Below are 21,847 nucleotides of genomic sequence, written 5' to 3'. Positions count from 1 at the left end.
TAGAAATTGACCCACTATGCTGTTTACTTTGTGCATCTACGTCATATCGCTGACTCTACCTTTAAGTTTGTTCTGACCAAATAGATCATGATTGTGTTCCTTGACTGGGACTCAACTACAATGAACGCTTTAAACAATTTTGATTTAAAAACAATTATCAGTTAACTCACATTTCTCAGGTCCAGGCTTGATCAACTCTCTCCACCATGGTCTCTGGTGTTCTCAGTTCCAGGCTTGATCCAACTCTCTCCACCATGGTCTCTTGTGTCCTCAGGTCCAGGCTTGATCCAACTCTCTCCACCATGGTATCTGGTGTTCTCAGGTCCAGGCTTGATCCAACTCTCTCCACCATGGTCTCTGGTGTTCTCAGGTCCAGGCTTGATACAACTCTCTCCACCATGGTCTCTGATGTTCTCAGGTCCAGGCTTGATACAACTCTCTCCACCATGGTCTCTGGTGTTCTCAGGTCCAGGCTTGATCCAACTCTCTCCACCATGGTCTCTGGTGTTCTCAGGTCCAGGCTTGATCCAACTCTCTCCACCATGGTCTCTGGTGTTGGTAAAGCAGAAGGATAGACTGTGATTAAACTAAATACAACTTATAAAGGCTTTATATAGCATACATACAGTCTTCATAAGACATACAACAAGTTTATAAGGGGTGAGAGAACAACTCCCTACGTAGGGCGCATTGCCTAAATGTGACATAACCCACTATGTCAACTTTCATAGAGGCAATACTAATGAAGACATTGCATATGTTGAGGAAAGCCCTTAGAGATGTGAAGTCACCAGTTATCATGAGTTACATACCCCCAGGTAGTGATTAGAGAGAGAATGACATTACAGAGAGGCTGTTCTATTTAACAGGTTCTGATGCCCTCTAGTGGTTAAGAGAGAATGACATTACAGAGAGGCTGTTCTATTTAACAGCTTCTGATGCCCTCTAGTGGTTAGAGAGAGAATGACATTACAGAGAGGCTGTTCTATTTAACAGGTTCTGATTCCCTCTAGTGGTTAGAGAGAGAATGACATTACAGAGAGGCTGTTCTATTCAACAGGTTCTGATGCCCTCTAATGGTTAGAGAGATAATGACATTACAGAGAGGCTGTTCTATTCAACAGGTTCTGATGCCCTCTAGTGGTTAGAGAGAGAATGACATTACAGAGAGGCTGTTCCATTTAACAGACTGAAATTAAATAGAGGACAGGAATCTACTAACACATTAAAACACACCACTACTACTAATCTAACTGTCTGTAGGTCCAACAGAACACATTAAAACACACCACTACTACTAATCTAACTGTCTGTAGGTCCAACAGAACACATTAAAACACACCACTACTAATGTAATTATAGAAATGATGAAACAAATGATGAAATATTGCTATGACTCACCTCTGAATGTGTTGGTCATCTATCTGACACAGGGTCACTGAGGAGGAGGAGGAGCAAACCCCAAACCCAGGATAGAGGGGTTCAGTGAATGTGGTGTGTTCTGTGTAAAGGTGTGTCAGTGTACCAGAGGAGGACACACTATAGAAGGACAAAGTACCAGCTGGCCAGTCCAGATACACTCCAACTCTGTTAGAAACAGGACCAGAGATTGTTCTGCTGACTCCAGGATGGTGAAATAAGTAGAGGCCATCACAGCAGATTAAACACCAGGACTTCCTATTGAATCCAATAAAACTGTCATCCTCTTCTACCTTCCTGTTCATTCCTTTGTACACCACACCAATGTCAGCCCATTCACCATCCCTCTCCATCTCCCAGTAATAACGAGATCCAGATAAGCCTTCTCTGCAGAGAACTTGGGGACTATAGTCAAATCTGTCTGGATGGTTTTCATAATGCTGCTTCTCTTCCAATGTCACCTTCCTGTTCCCCTCAGACAGTATCAGGTTTGGGTGTGCTGTATTTGGGTCCAGGGTGAGATGACAGGCATCTGTAGACAAAAGGAGAGTTTAATCAAACCACATCTTAATATAAAATGTTGTTTTGTAGGTACAGAACAAGTATTGATTAGTTACTATGATACTATAGTTCTGAATATGCAGTTAATTAGGATTGAAGAGACGTACATTTCCTCAGCCCTGATTTGAGCCTGCACTCTCCACCATGATCCACACTGTAGGAGAAACAGGTTATTGACTGACAAAGACCTAATAAAGCAGTCAACATTTAAACCATATTGTTGTGTTCTGGTGCACTATCCAAGTTCATTACTAGAGACATACAGGTATTCTATCCTACCTACTGCATACAGAACGGAGTACAATTCATTACTAGAGACATACAGGTATTCTATCCTACCTACTGCATACAGAACGGAGTACAATTCATTACTAGAGACATACAGGTACTCTATCCTACCTACTGCATACAGAACAGAGTACAATTCATTACTAGAGACATACAGGTATTTTATCCTACCTACTGCATACAGAACAGAGTACAATTCATTACTAGAGACATACAGGTATTCTATCCTACCTACTGCATACAGAACGGAGTACAATTCATTACTAGAGACATACAGGTATTCTATCCTACCTACTGCATACAGAACAGACTACAATTCATTACTAGAGACATACAGGTATTATATCCTACCGACTGCATACAGAACAGAGTACAATTCATTACTAGAGACAAACAGGTATTCTATCCTACCTACTGCATACAGAGCGGAGTACAATTCCAACAGGATATCAGAGATGCAGAAGAAGAGTATTCATGTAGTGATGATGTATGCTGTGTTGGAGTGCTCAGCCTGCTGAGTAAACTTCCCCTTAATTCTACCATCATGTCCTCATGTTACTGAACCTACTACACTACATATGACACAACCACTGCTCACACTATTAGGACATCTATTCTGACTTACTTCAGCTTCATCAGTTTATATGTGGGATCCACCAGAGCAGCTGAAAGCAGTCCACCTGCAGAGTCTCCTGGGTGATTGTAGCTCAGGTCCAGCTCTTTCAGGTGGGAGGGGTTTGACCTCAGAGCTGAAGACAGAGCAGCACAGCCCTCCTCTGTGACCAGACAGCCAGACAGCCTACAGAGAGACACAACAGCTGTCTAGGTTGGTGTACTGGTGTCAATCATCTTGTAGGACACCCATACATTTGTCCATGACACAAACATTGTGAAGAAACGTCAGATTTTCAGAGTATTTGTTTTACTAAGCTCAGTACTGACCTGACTGAAACAGCTGTACTTACCCCAGTGTGTGTAGTTTACAGTCTGGATCCTCCAGTCCAGCAGACAGCAGTGTAACTCAGCTCAGTACAGACCTGACTGAAACAGCTGTACTTACCCCAGTGTGTGTAGTTTACAGTCTGGATCCTCCAGTCCAGCAGACAGCAGTGTAACTCCTGAGTCCTGCAGGTCATTGTCTCTCAGCTCCAGTTGTTTCAGTTGTGAGTTGGGTGAACTCAGGACTGAGGCCAGATGTGAACAGCAACCCTCTGTCAGACCACACTGACCTAGACTAGAGGGCAGAAGAGCACATGATTAACACATGTTTAAAACATCCACATAATAACTCATACTGAAGATATTTAACTCACACTAGTGTCTGTATGTTGCGGAGTGGACTGGTTAGGCCAACACAGAGCAGCTCCACTCCTCTGTCTTCCAGGTCATTGTAGCTGAGGTCCAGTTCTCTCAGGGGGGAGTTTGGTGTCTGCAGAGCTGAGGCCAGAGCCTCACAGGATTCATATGTGAGGTTACAGTGATCCAGTCTGGAGAGAGGAGATATATCGACACTGTTAAATATGCAAAACATTAAGAATAATGAGATGCATTAAGACAATAACAGAAGGACACATTATTAACCAATGTTAACTTTTTACAACCATTTTCATATTTTCATATATTTGTAGTATATGTTTTTACAAGATGAGTGATGAGAAGAGAATCATCCAGCTCATTGGGTCTCTACACCCCCCATATGCCATGTCATGAAATATGCAGACAGACGGATTAAAAGTGTGTTTCCATTGTAATACTTCTGACAGACAACTTCTAACTCCGCCCATAACTTTTGGAATTATAGCATTCCCAGAAAGCATGAATTATTGACTCATTGTTAGTTTTACACTTAAGACATGACTCTGTCGTTCTGCTGTAGCAATTTGTTAATTTTGTCTCGTGTAATAAACTCTATACATTAGTTTATACTGGATTAATCATATATTTTTGCTAACTTTAATTTTGTTAGTTATGTTCCAACATTCCCTCCATCTTGTGACCAATATCAGTTCTTTTTAAGTCTTGGTTCCTATAGTTTATATATTTTACTAAAAACACACTAACTAACTCACTCAATATATTTAACCTTAGTTTGATATATTTATCACATTTGATGAATGTTTCTGCATATTTACCAAGATTTTCAAATAATGTTAAAAACATAATAACACATAATTACTATAAATATATAAACACTATAAAGACAGTGGATACTGAAGATATTTAACTCACACTAGTGTCTGTATGTTGCAGAGTGGACTGGTTAGTCCAACACAGAGCCGCTTCACTCCTCTGTCTTCCAGGTCATTGTAGCTGAGGTTCAGTTCTCTCAGGGGGGAGTTTGGTGTCTGCAGAGCTGAGGTCAGAGTCTCACAGGATTCATACGTGAGTTTACAGTGATCCAGTCTTGAGAGAGGAGATAATCTGTTAGATATACAAATCCTTCATTATAATGATACTGTATACATAAACTCAATAACAGAACTTACAGTGCTCTCTTGCAGGTTTTCACTACCGGCAGCAACCTCTGATAACCTTCCTCTGATGTGTTGTATGGCTTCAGGTCAAACTCCTCCAGCACCTCCTCTGACATCAGTAACAGGTAGGCCAGGGCTGAACATTGGTCAGGTTTTAGCTTTGTTTCTGAAAGAGTTCCTGATCGCAGGGAGGTCTGCATGTCTTCAACTAGAGAGTTGGCACCAAGTTCATTCAGACAGTGGAACAAGTTGATGATCCTTTCTGGTGTGGATTCTCTTTTGATCTTGACTGAAAGGTACCCAACTGTTCTCTTAACTGTTTTCTCATTGGTCTCTGTCGTACATCCTGTCTGTGTCAGAAGGCCTCGTAACAGATTCTGATTGGACTCCAGTGAGAGACCCAGAAGGAAGCGGAGGAACAGGTCCAGGTGTCCATTCTCACTCTTCAAGGCCTCGTCCACTGCTCTCCTGTGTAAGTCAGACAACTGGAATGACTCCTCTTCATCATTGTCGTCATCATCATCCTCATCTTCGTCATTGTTCTCCTCCTCCTCGTCCTGCTTATCATCAATCTCCTCCTCCTCCTCCTCCTCCTCCTCCTCATCATCATCATCATCATCCTTGTTCTCCTCCTCCTCGTCCTGCTTATCATCAATCTCCTCCTCCTCCTCCTCCTCCTCCTCATCATCATCATCATCATCATCACTAGTGACTGCTTTGGGGGGGAAAACATTTTCCTTCTTGTCCAGACATGATTCTAAAGCATGCACTGCTGCTAGAAACTCCTGAATGCTCAGATGCACAAAGCTGTAGACCTTCTCTTGGTACAGCCCAGATTCTTCTTTAAAGATCTCTGTACACAATGCTGAGTACACTGATGCCTCTGTGACATCAAGGCCACACTCTCTCAGGTCCTCCTCATAGAAGATCAGGTTGCCCTTCTGCAGCTGTTGGAAAGCCAGCTTTGCCAGTTTCAGGATCATCTCTTTGTCTGACTGAGACAGTTCCTTTGGGTTTGTCTCTGTGGCTTTGTTGTACTTCCTGTTCTTCACAATGATTTGGATGAATATGAAGTGTGAGTACATCTGGGTCAGAGTTTTGGGGACTTCATCCTTCTCTGCCTCTTTCAGTATCATCTCAAGGACAGTGGCTGATATCCAACAGAAGACTGGCATGTGGCACATGATGTGGAGGCTCCTTGATGTCTTCATGTGTTTGATGATTTCATTGGCCAGATTCTGATCTGGGATTTTCTTCCTGAAATACTCCTCCTTCTGTGGATCATTGAACCCTCGTACCTCTGTCACCTGGTCAACACACTCAGGAGGGATCTGATTGGCTGCTGCAGGCCGTGAGGTTATCCAGACGAGAGCAGAGGGAAGCAGATTCCCCTCGATGAGGTTTGTCAGCAGCACGTCCACTGAGGTTGGCTTCGTGACATCACAGCACTTCTCATTGTTTTTGAAGTCTAGAGGAAGTCGACACTCATCCAGACCATCAAAAATGAAAACAGTTTTGGTTTCACCATCTTCAATGCTGTCAATCTCTTTCAGCTCTGGGAAGTAGTGGGAAAGAAGTTGCATCAGACTGTATTGGTCCTTTTTCAGGTTCAGATCACGGAAAGGAAGAGGAAACATGAAATGAACGTCCTGATTTGCTTTTCCCTCTGCCCAGTCAAGGATGACCTTCTGCACAGAGACTGTTTTTCCAATGCCAGCGATTCCTTTTGTCAGCACAGTTCTGATAGGTTTGTCTTGTCCAGGTAAAGGCTTGAAGATGTCGTTGCATTTGATTGGTGTCTCTTGTGTGGTTTGTTTCTTGGATGCCATCTCTATCTGTCTAACCTCATGTTCATTATTGAGCCCTCCACTTCCACCCTCTGTGATGTAGAGCTCTGTGTAGATGTCCTTTAACAGACTTTGGTTTCCATGGTGTCCAATTCCTTCAGATATGTGTTGATACTTGTGTTTCAGTTTAGCCTTAATGTCTTGTTGGACTGTCAGCAGAGTTTGACCTGTAGGAAAACAATGAGAGTTGGGACTCATAAGTTTGTGTGTGTTTTATAAGGGTCTTTGTACCGTTCTTTGTAATATTGTATGAAACACAGTCTTACTTCTTCTGTCCAGAAGGTTGTGTGTGATCTTTAATGCATCCTCACTGTCCAAACTCTCCACTTCCTTATTGTCATCTGGTAATGGTTCCTGGCTGAAAGCAGGTGGCTGATCACTCTTCATTGATAGCAGGCTGGTTGTAGGGGACTCTGCTCTGGGCTTCTGGACACTGAACAAAACAGGGAGACAGATCACCTCATCAATATCTCATCAATACCTCATCTACTTCCTTTTAACAACTGTATAATGGAACTTCTAGAAGTCCTGATGTTTCTTTATAAAGATACAGTCTGCAATTGGTAAATCCATTTCTGGCCTTTTAAGTGAATGATATGACCTACATTTTATGTAATTTGGGAACACTTTTCTCTTTAGTTTTATATCTTTAAGAGAACTGTATATTTTACATGTCATCTCTTACCTCTTAGAACTGGTGTCTTGAGTCATTTTGGAGGCAGTGGTCTCCTCCTCTCTCTCCCCAGAGAGGCTCATTTTAGAGGCAGTGGTCTCCTCCTCTCTCTCCCCAGAAAGACTCATTTTAGAGGCAGTGGTCCCCTCCTCTCTCTCCCCAGAGAGACGCATTTTAGAGGCAGTGGTCTCCTCGTCTCTCTCCCCAGAGAGACTCATTTTGATGTAAGTTACAGCTCACTCAGCTACAATAAGAAATAACAGAACAGTCAATATTTATATTAACAACACATTTACTGTCTGAGGTCAAAGACTTAAATCAGACTTCATATTGTATTCAAACATACACAGTCCAATATGTTATTCATTTGATTTGACTTGGATCCCCATTAGCTGACATTTGTCACCATCTGTTGTCCCCATCTCAACCACTAGATGGAGCTGTAGGCCTACAGCTCTACTCCATCTAACCACAACCGTAGAAACATAAACAAACCATCTATGGAGACAAATCATCAGTATCATATCACCGGAATGCAACATCCATCCACTTATATCAGTACATCTGTAACAGCCTAAACATTACAAACCTTCTATTAGATCAAATAAGCCTCACGTAACTCCACACTCTCATAGAACTTGTTCTCAACTGGCCTACCTGGTTTAATAAAGGTGAAATAAAATAACAGACAGATTTTAGGCAGAGTAAATCCTCTCACTTCGCCTCTTCCTCTCTGTCCACTCTGACCTCAGAAACTTCTACAGACATGTATCAGAGAGGAAGAGGCGAAGCGAGAGGTTTTATTCAGCGAAAACTCTGTCAATGAAAATAAGCCCACGATGTGAGGAGGTTTTGTATGGAGGTCAGTGAGAGTTTGTCGAATTTGGTCAACAAAAAATGGAATTACTAATTTGCTACGTGAGGCTTATTTGATCTAATAGAAGTTCCATAATGGTTAGGTTGTTACGAGGGAAAATACTTTATATTGGAGTTGTGCCTGTTGTCATAGAGATGGAGGATTCATCATGGATATAATCTGTTTTAGAACGGACATTGTGCTTGAGGCCTTCCACCATTTTAAAGTAGTCAACTGGGTGGGAATTCCTATGAGTTGGGAGCAATCAGCCAATGAATAAGAAAATGTACTACTTTGAAATGGAGATATCGTCAATGGCACTGCCCATGCTGTCACAGAGGCTATAATGGCTCAGATATAAAAATCAGTCCCTTTATCTCTATGGCCTGTTGTTCACACGCATATCTGCCCTCTCATTGGCTAGATGGTCCCACCAGATCTCACCTCCTCCCGCCTGCCTTCCCTCTTTGAGGACATGCATTTCCATTGTTAGAGCGGTCACTTGAGTATCTTCTCAATATAATGGACAATCTTTGCTTGCATGCAGGAACATTGGTACATTGTGGGAGGCAACCTGTCTGTCTAGGGAGACTAGTGATGAACAAGTTAGGCCTATTTGAAACATCACCATCTCCTGGCAGCATTTACCAGACAACGTATAGAAGGGAGAAAAAAATCCTGAACACAATTTATGATGGTTTTTATTTAATTTTTGTTTTGGAATCAATGATTATAGTTTTAGTTTTTCAAATGAGTTTCTTAATTATTTTAGTTTCAGATTTGGTAACATAATTACTAGTTTTAATCATTTAATAATCAATAAATAAAAATGTATATCAGTTTCTCCTGCACATGTTACCATGGGGCCATGTTGCCATGGGGCCAGGTTGCCATGGGGCCATGTTGCCATGTTGCCATGGGGGCGTAGTGAAAATGATATAGAAATGTTCTAACTAATTTCCTGCAATTCAAAGAAAACATTTTCAGTTTTACAGCTAATTCTACTCATGTTGCCACAGAGTGGAGGCAAATGTTAGCAGTTTGTAATGTGATAACTGATGATCAATGGGCCCCACCCCGGTAGGTAATTCAACCATGTTTACTACAAGTTTAGCCACTTGACTAATTTACCATCTAAAAACATGTAGCTAACATGGGCTAATAGACTGACTGCTGATGCACAACCACATTTACACACTGCACCTTGTGTTTTCTATTATTCTAACGGTCAACAGTAAGTTGAGACCCAGACTGAGTTCCAAAACAATGTTTTATTACTGGTCCCGGGCCGCCAGTTGTCCATCCCTGGTTTAGTGAATAGACACATGCTGCAGTGCACTGCTTGAGTTCACTTGAGGTGCGATCAGTTTATCTCGCCCGGCGCACCGGGGTTTGTATTCTGAGAAAAGGTGTGCTGACGATTCAACCCGGGGTTCACAATGCGCATAGATGAGCCGGTGACGTTATATCGAGCGCACCGGAGTTTACATTGCTGAGAAAAGGTGTGCTGACGATTCAACCCGGTGGTTCACAATGCGCATAGATGAGCCGGTGACGTTATATCGAGCGCACCTGCAGTTCACCAAACGGACCACCGCCTTCCTGATCTGTCACCAGAAAGCTTTAAACTTAACATGTGATTTGGCCCCACATTTAAATAGTTTCTATGCACATTGTTGAACGTCACATTTACTTGAAGAGACAGACTATTTTATTTAATGACAGCTATACATAATTCCAATGCACGTCTTCTTTCAGGAAGTGAAAGTGAGTCAGTTTCCACAGATAATAATCACCTTAATGTGCTGTCAATCACATAACAATAATACCATACCTCATAGCCCTGTAGCCTATAACAATAATACCATACCTCATAGCCCTGTAGCCTATAACAATAATACCATACCTCATAGCCCTGTAGCCTATAACAATAATACCATACCTCATAGCCCTGTAGCCTATAACAATAATACCATACCTCATAGCCCTGTAGCCTATAACAATAATACCATACCTCATAGCCCTGTAGCCTATAACAATAATACCATACCTCATAGCCCTGTAGCCTATAACAATAATACCATACCTCATAGCCCTGTAGCCTATAACAATAATACCATACCTCATAGCCCTGTAGCCTATAACAATAATACCATACCTCATAGCCCTGTAGCCTATAACAATAATACCATACCTCATAGCCCTGTAGCCTATAACAATAATACCATACCTCATAGCCCTGTAGCCTATAACAATAATACCATACCTCATAGCCCTGTAGCCTATAACAATAATACCATACCTCATAGCCCTGTAGCCTATAACAATAATACCATACCTCATAGCCCTGTAGCCTATAACAATAATACCATACCTCATAGCCCTGTAGCCTATAACAATAATACCATACCTCATAGCCCTGTAGCCTATAACAATAATACCATACCTCATAGCCCTGTAGCCTATAACAATAATACCATACCTCATAGCCCTGTAGCCTATAACAATAATACCATACCTCATAGCCCTGTAGCCTATAACAATAATACCATACCTCATAGCCCTGTAGCCTATAACAATAATACCATACCTCATAGCCCTGTAGCCTATAACAATAATACCATACCTCATAGCCCTGTAGCCTATAACAATAATACCATACCTCATAGCCCTGTAGCCTATAACAATAATACCATACCTCATAGCCCTGTAGCCTATAACAATAATACCATACCTCATAGCCCTGTAGCCTATAACAATAATACCATACCTCATAGCCCTGTAGCCTATAACAATAATACCATACCTCATAGCCCTGTAGCCTATAACAATAATACCATACCTCATAGCCCTGTAGCCTATAACAATAATACCATACCTCATAGCCCTGTAGCCTATAACAATAATACCATACCTCATAGCCCTGTAGCCTATAACAATAATACCATACCTCATAGCCCTGTAGCCTATAACAATAATACCATACCTCATAGCCCTGTAGCCTATAACAATAATACCATACCTCATAGCCCTGTAGCCTATAACAATAATACCATACCTCATAGCCCTGTAGCCTATAACAATAATACCATACCTCATAGCCCTGTAGCCTATATCACATCACATCTTATTGATTAGGCTGATCACTATGAATCAACAACAATGTAAATAAGGCTAAAATAGTAATTCTTTAAAGTTTAAATCAATATTGTATTAACTTGGCGGATGTCTTACCCCCTAAATCATCTCGCTCTTTATGATAACCTAACTTCTCAAAAATACTTTTCTACATGACATTGTAAAAGAACGCTAGAAACCTCTGAAACATGTTTCAAAACAACGATTACCTGCAGATAAGTGACCCAATAATTCTCTAAAGAGGGTGAATCCTGACTGCAGAAACAATAAATAGTGGGGAGAGCGCGTCATTCTGGTCAAGGCTTTGTAGTGCGTAAAAAACAACAGGTGATCTAATCATTTAAATACTAGTTATCCACAAAAAGAAAAACAACTTTTTTGGCAAAAACTTTTGTATTTTCCTAATGTTATGAATTTTAGTGACGTTGCCAATTCTTGTTCCTGAATGTATTTCGTTATTTGGTCCTCAGAACTTGAACTCGAGATTTACCATTTGGAGAACGCAGCGTTTCCCGCAACCATATGATTGGTCGGGTAAGATTACGCGTCATCACAATCCCTCATCTGATTGGTCGGGTAGGCGGACCTTCTGACTTTGTGGCTGTGGTAACTAGTGAGCTAAGCAGCAGTTTCTCAACCTAATGTCGCGTTCATAACAACTGGGAACTCGGAAAAAACCAAATCTGACTGGGAAAAATCGATTTGAACTGTCCTCTTTCTCGAGCGTTGACATGGTATTTTTCCGAGTTCCCTGTTGTTGTGAACGCGGCATAAACTTTTCACATTTTTCCTTCATTTAGATTCAATGCCCATTGCTGCAAGTCACTTTTACTTGGCCGAATTTACGAGAAGGACTTTTATTTTTCAAAGAAACTAGTTTACCTGATACACATCTTTCTCAGGGAAGTGAAAGAGCGCAAAGACAATAATCACGCCCATGTGCAGTCAATCTCCCATACCCTACCTCATAACCCTGTAGCCTATAATATAACCCCATACCCTACCTCATAGCCCTGTAGACTATAATATAACCCCATACCCTACCTCATAACCCCATAGACTATAATATAACCCCATACCCTACCTCACAGCCCTGTAGACTATAATATAACCCCATACCCTACCTCATAACCCCATAGACTATAATATAACCCCATTCCCTACCTCATAGCCCTGTAGACTATAATATAACCCCATACCCTACCTCATAGCCCTGTAGACTATAATATAACCCCATACCCTACCTCATAGCCCTGTAGACTATAATATAACCCCATACCCTACCTCATAACCCTGTAGCCTATAATATAACCCCATACCCTACCTCATAGCCCTGTAGACTATAATATAACCCCATACCCTACCTCATAGCCCTGTAGACTATAATATAACCCCATACCCTACCTCATAGCCCTGTAGACTATAATATAACCCCATACCCTACTTCATAGCCCTGTAGACTATAATATAACCCCATACCCTACCTCATAACCCCATAGACTATAATATAACCCCATACCCTACCTCACAGCCCTGTAGACTATAATATAACCCCATACCCTACCTCATAACCCTGTAGACTATAATATAACCCCATACCCTACCTCATAGCCCTGTAGACTATAATATAACCCCATACCCTACCTCATAACCCTGTAGACTATAATATAACCCCATACCCTACCTCATAGCCCTGTAGACTATAATATAACCCCATACCCTACCTCATAACCCTGTAGACTATAATATAACCCCATACCCTACCTCATAGCCCTGTAGACTATAATATAACCCCATACCCTACCTCATAACCCTGTAGACTATAATATAACCCCATACCCTACCTCATAGCCCTGTAGACTATAATATAACCCCATACCCTACCTCATAACCCTGTAGCCTATAATATAACCCCATACCCTACCTCATAGCCCTGTAGACTATAATATAACCCCATACCCTACCTCATAACCCCATAGACTATAATATAACCCCATACCCTACCTCACAGCCCTGTAGACTATAATATAACCCCATACCCTACCTCATAACCCCATAGACTATAATATAACCCCATTCCCTACCTCATAGCCCTGTAGACTATAATATAACCCCATACCCTACCTCATAACCCTGTAGACTATAATATAACCCCATACCCTACCTCATAGCCCTGTAGACTATAATATAACCCCATACCCTACCTCATAGCCCTGTAGACTATAATATAACCCCATACCCTACCTCATAACCCTGTAGCCTATAATATAACCCCATACCCTACCTCATAGCCCTGTAGACTATAATATAACCCCATACCCTACCTCATAGCCCTGTAGACTATAATATAACCCCATACCCTACCTCATAGCCCTGTAGACTATAATATAACCCCATACCCTACTTCATAGCCCTGTAGACTATAATATAACCCCATACCCTACCTCATAACCCCATAGACTATAATATAACCCCATACCCTACCTCACAGCCCTGTAGACTATAATATAACCCCATACCCTACCTCATAACCCTGTAGACTATAATATAACCCCATACCCTACCTCATAGCCCTGTAGACTATAATATAACCCCATACCCTACCTCATAACCCTGTAGACTATAATATAACCCCATACCCTACCTCATAGCCCTGTAGACTATAATATAACCCCATACCCTACGTCATAACCCTGTAGACTATAATATAACCCCATACCCTACCTCATAGCCCTGTAGCCTATAATATAACCCCATACCCTACCTCATAGCCCTGTAGACTATAATATAACCCCATACCCTACCTCATAGCCCTGTAGACTATAATATAACCCCATACCCTACCTCATAACCCTGTAGACTATAATATAACCCCATACCCTACCTCATAGCCCTGTAGACTATAATATAACCCCATACCCTACCTCACAGCCCTGTAGACTATAATATAACCCCATACCCTACCTCATAGCCCTGTAGCCTATAATATAACCCCATACCCTACCTCATAGCCCTGTAGACTATAATATAACCCCATACCCTACGTCATAACCCTGTAGACTATAATATAACCCCATACCCTACCTCATAGCCCTGTAGACTATAATATAACCCCATACCCTACCTCATAACCCTGTAGACTATAATATAACCCCATACCCTACCTCATAACCCTGTAGCCTATAATATAACCCCATACCCTACCTCATAGCCCTGTAGACTATAATATAACCCCATACCCTACCTCATAACCCCATAGACTATAATATAACCCCATACCCTACCTCACAGCCCTGTAGACTATAATATAACCCCATACCCTACCTCATAACCCCATAGACTATAATATAACCCCATTCCCTACCTCATAGCCCTGTAGACTATAATATAACCCCATACCCTACCTCATAACCCTGTAGACTATAATATAACCCCATACCCTACCTCATAGCCCTGTAGACTATAATATAACCCCATACCCTACCTCATAGCCCTGTAGACTATAATATAACCCCATACCCTACCTCATAACCCTGTAGCCTATAATATAACCCCATACCCTACCTCATAGCCCTGTAGACTATAATATAACCCCATACCCTACCTCATAACCCTGTAGACTATAATATAACCCCATACCCTACCTCATAGCCCTGTAGACTATAATATAACCCCATACCCTACCTCATAACCCTGTAGACTATAATATAACCCCATACCCTACCTCATAGCCCTGTAGACTATAATATAACCCCATACCCTACGTCATAACCCTGTAGACTATAATATAACCCCATACCCTACCTCATAGCCCTGTAGCCTATAATATAACCCCATACCCTACCTCATAGCCCTGTAGACTATAATATAACCCCATACCCTACCTCATAGCCCTGTAGACTATAATATAACCCCATACCCTACCTCATAACCCTGTAGACTATAATATAACCCCATACCCTACCTCATAGCCCTGTAGACTATAATATAACCCCATACCCTACCTCACAGCCCTGTAGACTATAATATAACCCCATACCCTACCTCATAGCCCTGTAGCCTATAATATAACCCCATACCCTACCTCATAGCCCTGTAGACTATAATATAACCCTATACCCTACCTCATAGCCCTGTAGACTATAATATAACCCCATACCCTACCTCATAGCCCTGTAGACTACAATATAACCCCATACCCTACCTCATAACCCTGTAGCCTATAATATAACCCCATACCCTACCTCATAGCCCTGTAGACTATAATATAACCCTCATACCCTACCTCATAGCCCTGTAGACTATAATATAACCCCATACCCTACCTCATAGCCCTGTAGACTACAATATAACCCCATACCCTACCTCATAACGCTGTAGACTATAATATAACCCCATACCCTACCTCATAGCCCTGTAGACTATAATATAACCCCATACCCTACCTCATAGCCCTGTAGCCTATAATATAACATTGATTCATATTGACTAGGCTGGTCAATATGAATCAGCATCAATGTTAGGAAGCCTATAATGATCATTTTTGAAAGTTGAAATCAGTATTGTATTAACTTAACAATTCTGCGGATGTCTTACCCCCTAAATCACCTCTCTCTGCGATGGCCTAACTCAGGGTTCCCCAACTGGCGGCCCGCGGGCTAAATCTGGCACTCCAGTAATATTATTTGGCCCCCCAAAGACCCCAAATTAAATATGAATATTCTTTAAATGAAAAATTATTATAATAATCTCGGACCAAGATGCAAAAACTCCCAAATGCGATGTCCCAAGAAGGAAGTAACTCTACCTAAATAATGCACAATTTACATTTTAACTTCATTCATGAGGAGAGAGAATGCAGGAGTCGGTCAACTAATAAAGCAGGCAGCGTACCATTTAGTGGTGCTGAAACGTAAAGCTGCAACCGCAGCGCAATCAATAGGAGGTGAACAGCGCCTGGTGCTGAAAATATAGCAGCACAATCAATAGGAGGTGAACAGCGCCTGGTGCTGAAAATATAGCAGCACAATCAATAGGAGGTGAACAGCGCCTGGTGCTGAAAATATAGCAGCACAATCAATAGGAGGTGAACAGCACCTGGTGCTGAAAATATAGCAGCACAATCAATAGGAGGTGAACAGCGCCTGGTGCTGAAAATATAGCTCACTTGTTATGCAAGTGTTGCACAGCAACAAATGGAGAAAACCTACACCAGTCGAGTAAATTATTTCAACAATAATGTTCATTTTAGTTTGACTTTATAAACAACAAGAGGGCTTAATTGGAGTCTATTTCTTCCGAGCCGAGGCCCATATAAAATAACTTAACTGGCTGAGGTCGGCTATGAGGCTTCACAGCATCTTTCACAATAACAAAACATATTGCCTCATAGAAGTGGGATTTGTTTTTATTAGACCTACTTACAATTGCAACTGGCCTAAAATGTAGCATCCTACATAAAACAATCATTTATAGAAAAAAAGGTGATGTCTGTGTCTGTATGTCTGTATCGGGATAGCCTGCTCCTTTAACGTCAGAACAAACAGAAAATACTGTCAGCTTGAGACCTAAATATCCCTGGATAAACACTCACAATAATGTGTTTCTAAAAGTCAATTCAAAGGCTGTGTAGAATGACTGTATATCCTAATAAGGCATTTAAGTCATATATTTATTTTATACAGCCTAAATGTGAAATGTATAGGCATGATGTTGAAGTGCTGTTGTTGATGAGTTGTTGAAATGCTGAGCGCTCCTGCCAGCCTCTAGCATGTCTGTCAGGGATTCCTAGGAGTGGTGGTTGGAGTCGCAGAGATCAGAGGGTAAGTATAACGTCTTTTATTTATCCGGCACTAAACGGTCACGCCAAAAACAAAGGGCGCGTAAAAAGTAGACCAGCCCAAAAACACAGGGCAAAACAGTCCGAAGAGAAAATAAGGTGCCAGCCAGCACATCCAACAATAAAACAGTGAAATAATCCGGCACAAACCCGGGCGGGCCTAACAGGCTTAAATAAAAACAAAATCAAGAAACAAAACAGGGAACAGGTGCAACCAATAAGACCGAACAAACAGAAGGAAAAAGGGATCAGCGGCGGCTAGTAGACCGGCGACGACGACCGCCGAGCGCCGCCCGAACAGGCAGGGGAGACACCTTCGGTGGGATTCGTGACAATGTCAAACATACTTCACAATTTATTTCTGAAATGGCCTTGAAATAATAATAATAATAATAATAATAATAATAATAATAATATAGGCTAAATGGCTTGTTCCTGACTGGTTTAGAGTTAGTATGTTGTTTAGTAACCAGTTGAAATGATGAAAGTCATTGTTCCTGACTGATTTAGAGTTAGTATGTTGTTTAGTAGCCAGTTGAAATGATGAAAGTCATTGTTCCTGACTGATTTAGAGTTAGTATGTTGTTTAGTAGCCAGTTGAAATGATGAAAGTCATTGTTCCTGACTGATTTAGAGTTAGTATGTTGTTTAGTAGCCAGTTGAAATGATGAAAGTCAATTGATAGTGACAGAATCCTACATTACATCCCAAGCAAAGTCCATGTTTTTGTCTCCTCGCCTATAGAAGGTTGTAGCACAGCCTCTGAATGTCATAGAGACAAACCAATGATATTCTATATGCAACACAAATCCCTCTTGTTGTTAGTAGCCTAAAGTCTAATTAAAATAAACGCTGTTTAAGTGAATTACGCCTCTCGAATTAGTCTACTTTCAGCACACATGCGCTGTTCATCTCCGCGGCTGCCGCTTCATATGGAAATTATGTAAATTACTTATATATGGTTTGTTTATTTCTTTATTTCATTGAATTGAATCAGGGGAGCTCAATTGAGACCAGTGTCTCATTTATAATGGTGTCTTGAGGACACCAATTCCATCATTACAACAACAAAAGATAAGAATAAACTACAAGACAGCTATAAATACATTCAGCACTGTTTGAGTTCACATGAGGTGCGATCAGTTTATCTCGCCCGTTGTACTGGGGCTTGTATTCAGAAGAAAGGTGTGTCGACAGCGATTGAACCAGTGGGTAACATTATGCAACGGCGCGCCGTCCAACTTATATCGAGCGCACAGAAGTGAGCAAAACGGACCACCACTTTCCTGATCGGTGTCGCCAGAAAGGATTTTCAGCTTTGATTTAGCCCTACTTTTAAATAGTTTCTATGTACCATTGTTGCTCGTCACTTTACTTGACTGACTTGTTGAAACAGAGTGTTTTCTTTAGTGACAGCTTTACATAATTCCGATTCATGTCTTCTAACGTAGTTTCATCATGCGGATAATAATCACGATAATGCGCTGTCAGTCGCCTTTACCAATAATACTCTACCCCATAGCCCTGTAGCCTATAACATCACATTGGATCATATTGATTAGGCTAATTAATATCAATCAACACCAATGTAAATAAGACTAAACTTCACATGTTGTAAAGTTGAAATCAGTATTGTATTAACTTAACAATTCTTCAGGTGTGTTTCCCTTAAATCACCTGTCTCTCTATGAAAGCCTAACTTCTCCACAACACTTTTCTACATTAAATTATAAAAGAACGTAACAAACCTCAGATGTTTTAGTCTTCTACCCGTAAGGTCTATTTCTTCCTCTAGGTCCTTAAACATGGACTACCTGTGTTGAGACATGAGGTGGAGGGAGGAGAGAGTGAGGGAGGGGGAGGGGAGGAGAGAGTGAGGGAGGGAGAGAGAGAGGGAGAGGTGGAGGGAGGAAAGAGTGAGGGAGGGAGAGAGGGGGAGGGGAGGAGAGGGGGAGGAGAGGAGAGAGTGAGGGAGGGAGGAGTGAGGAAAGTAGAGAGGTATCAGTGATATACTGTAAAAGTAGTGCACTATATAGGGAAAAGGGTGTCATTTGAGGGTACGTACTCTATACACTGTGTGGTAACATAGGACCTTATAGATTATTGACATGGGATCTGTCTCTCTCACTAACACACACACACACACACACACACACACACACACACACACACACACACACACACACACACACACACACACACACACACACACACACACACACACACACACACACACACCACACCGTAACAGACTGACTACATTTACAGCATCTCACCTTAACAGACTGACTACACTACATTTACAGCACCTCACCTTAACAGACTGACTACACTACATTTACAACACCTTAACAGACTGACTACACTACATTTACAGCACCTCACCTTAACAGACTGACTACACTAGATATATTACAGTAAAGATATGCTGAATAAAGCTGTAAATAACAGAATGTGGAGAGACTGAATATCAACACAACCACCTCAGTCTATCAGCAGCTTTCCTGTTAGAGGTTCATGAGAGAGACTGAATATCAACACAACCACCTCAGTCTATCAGCAGCTTTCCTGTTAGAGGTTCATGAGAGAGACTGAATATCAACACAACCACCTCAGTCTATCAGCAGCTTTCCTGTTAGAGGTTCATGAGAGAGACTGAATATCAACACAACCACCTCAGTCTATCAGCAGCTTTCCTGTTAGAGGTTCATGAGAGAGACTGAATATCAACACAACCACCTCAGTCTATCAGCAGCTTTCCTGTTAGAGGTTCATGAGAGAGACTGAATATCAACACAACCATTCTCAGAGCCAGTTTCCACAGACACATTCACAGTTACCCAACTAGCCCGGACTTGAACCCACTCAAACATATCTGGAGAAACCTGAAAATAGGTTTGCAGCAACACTCCTCATCCAACCTGACAGAACTTGTCAGGATCTGCAGAGAAGAATTGGAGAAACTCCCCAAATACAGGTGTGCCAAGCTTGTAGCGTCATACCCAAGAAGACTCGAGGCTGTAATCGCTGGCAAAGGTTCTTCAACAAAGTACTGAGTAAAGGGTCTGAATACTTATGTAAATGTGATATTTCCGAGTTCTTTAAAAAAAAAGTATTTGCAAAAAAATTTTTTAGAAGATATAATATATATGTTGGGATGTAGAGACATAGACAGTATGTGGATTGAATATGTAGTATATATATATATATATATATATATATGATGGGATGTAGAGACATTATAGACAGTATGTGGATAGATTATGTAGTATATATATATATATATATATATATATATATATATATATATATATATATATATATATATATATATATATATGATGGGATGTACAGACAATATGGCCAGTATGTGGATAGAATATGTAGTATATCTGTAGAATACATGGATACATAATAGTATAACAGTATATTTTGAGTCGCAGTACTCGTCCTTTGCACTTCAGAGAGACTGGGTTAAGATGTTAACTAACCTGTCTTGGAGCAGCACTCGTCAGTTACACTGCAGAGAGACTGGGTTAAGATGTTAACTAACCTGTCTTGGAGCAGCACTCGTCAGTTACACTGCAGAGAGACTGGGTTAAGATGTCAACTAACCTGTCTTGGGGCTGATAAACTCCAGGTGGCATGTTTAGACAGTCAACATGTCTTTTTAATGTTGTCCAGTTCAGCAGTGGTCTGAATATACATATTTTATCTACATTTAATGGATAACATGACTCATTTCTTTATTTTATCCAGTTCAGTTCAACTGAGTCCAATCCATTCCACATCCACGTCCCCCGTCCCCCAAGACGTTGATGTCGATGATGGCAGCAGCCCCCAGCACCTTTCTGATTCAGGGGGTTTGGGTTAAATTATTATGGCAGCCGTGTAAAAGACAATGTTTTGGGATTTTCACCCTACAGACATTATTTCCTAAAGGACTTAATGACAAAATGCCTATGTATGTTATGTTGTGAATTTGAACATGAATTATGTCCCTATTTAAGATTACTCTGTTTTTCGTACGATGTACCCAATGATTCATGAAAACTTATGTCCTCATTGTGGTTTTACAGACGTGTTCAATAAGTCCTATTTATACACTTTTGTAATATTTATGATATGCATATTGTTATATTTGGTAGCACGTATTTGTTTTTCCTTCGCCTCCAACCCCTTTCGATGTGTGGAACGGATGTGGGTGGGGCTAGGTCTACATAAGGGTGCTAATGTTTTTTTTTTATTCACAAAAGCTCTGATGAAGACCGTGAGGCCGATACGTAAAGCTCTGACAAAGGCCGTGAGGCCAATACGTAAAGCTCTGACGAAGGCCGTGAGGCCGATACGTAAAGCTCTGACGAAGTCCGTGAGGCCGATACGTAAAGCTCTGACGAAGACCGTGAGGCCGATACGTAAAGCTCTGACGAAGGCCGTGAGGCCGATACGTAAAGCTCTGACGAAGACCGTGAGGCCGATACGTAAAGCTCTGACGAAGGCCGTGAGGCCGATACGTAAAGCTCTGACGAAGGCCGTGAGGCCGATACGTAAAGCTCTGACGAAGGCCGTGAGGCCGATACGTAAAGCTCTGACGAAGGCCGTGAGGCCGATACGTAAAGCTCTGACGAAGGCCGTGAGGCCGATACGTAAAGCTCTGACGAAAACCGTGAGGCCGATACGTAAAGCTCTGACGAAGGCCGTGAGGCCGATACGTAAAGTTCTGACGAAGGCCGTGAGGCCGATACGTAAAAC

The 21,847-nt window shown here is 41.4% G+C and overlaps 1 protein-coding gene across 1 annotated transcript; it reads right to left on the bottom strand.

Annotated features, from left to right (window-relative positions):
- Nucleotides 1-191: 191 nt before the first annotated feature.
- LOC145881492 (uncharacterized) lies at nucleotides 192-18,924 on the bottom strand. The gene is made up of 11 exons (XM_082978295.1): nucleotides 18,844-18,924; nucleotides 7,275-7,506; nucleotides 6,856-7,022; nucleotides 4,755-6,756; nucleotides 4,498-4,671; nucleotides 3,582-3,755; nucleotides 3,329-3,502; nucleotides 2,894-3,067; nucleotides 2,088-2,134; nucleotides 1,402-1,951; nucleotides 192-453 (listed from the first exon to the last, which is right to left on the bottom strand). Exons 2-11 carry the CDS (start codon nucleotides 7,478-7,480, stop codon nucleotides 192-194), a joined length of 3,930 nt encoding a protein of 1,309 aa, XP_082834421.1. The 5' UTR covers nucleotides 7,481-7,506; nucleotides 18,844-18,924.
- Between the last annotated feature and the right edge of the window lie 2,923 nt (nucleotides 18,925-21,847).

This window comes from Salmo salar, chromosome 08 (genome assembly GCF_965601325.2).
Source record: "Salmo salar chromosome 08, fSalSal1, whole genome shotgun sequence".
NCBI classification, from domain to species: Eukaryota; Metazoa; Chordata; class Actinopteri; order Salmoniformes; family Salmonidae; genus Salmo; species Salmo salar.
The sequence above is the reverse complement of the archived record's forward strand: the minus strand, read 5'-3'. Positions and strand labels throughout refer to the sequence as shown.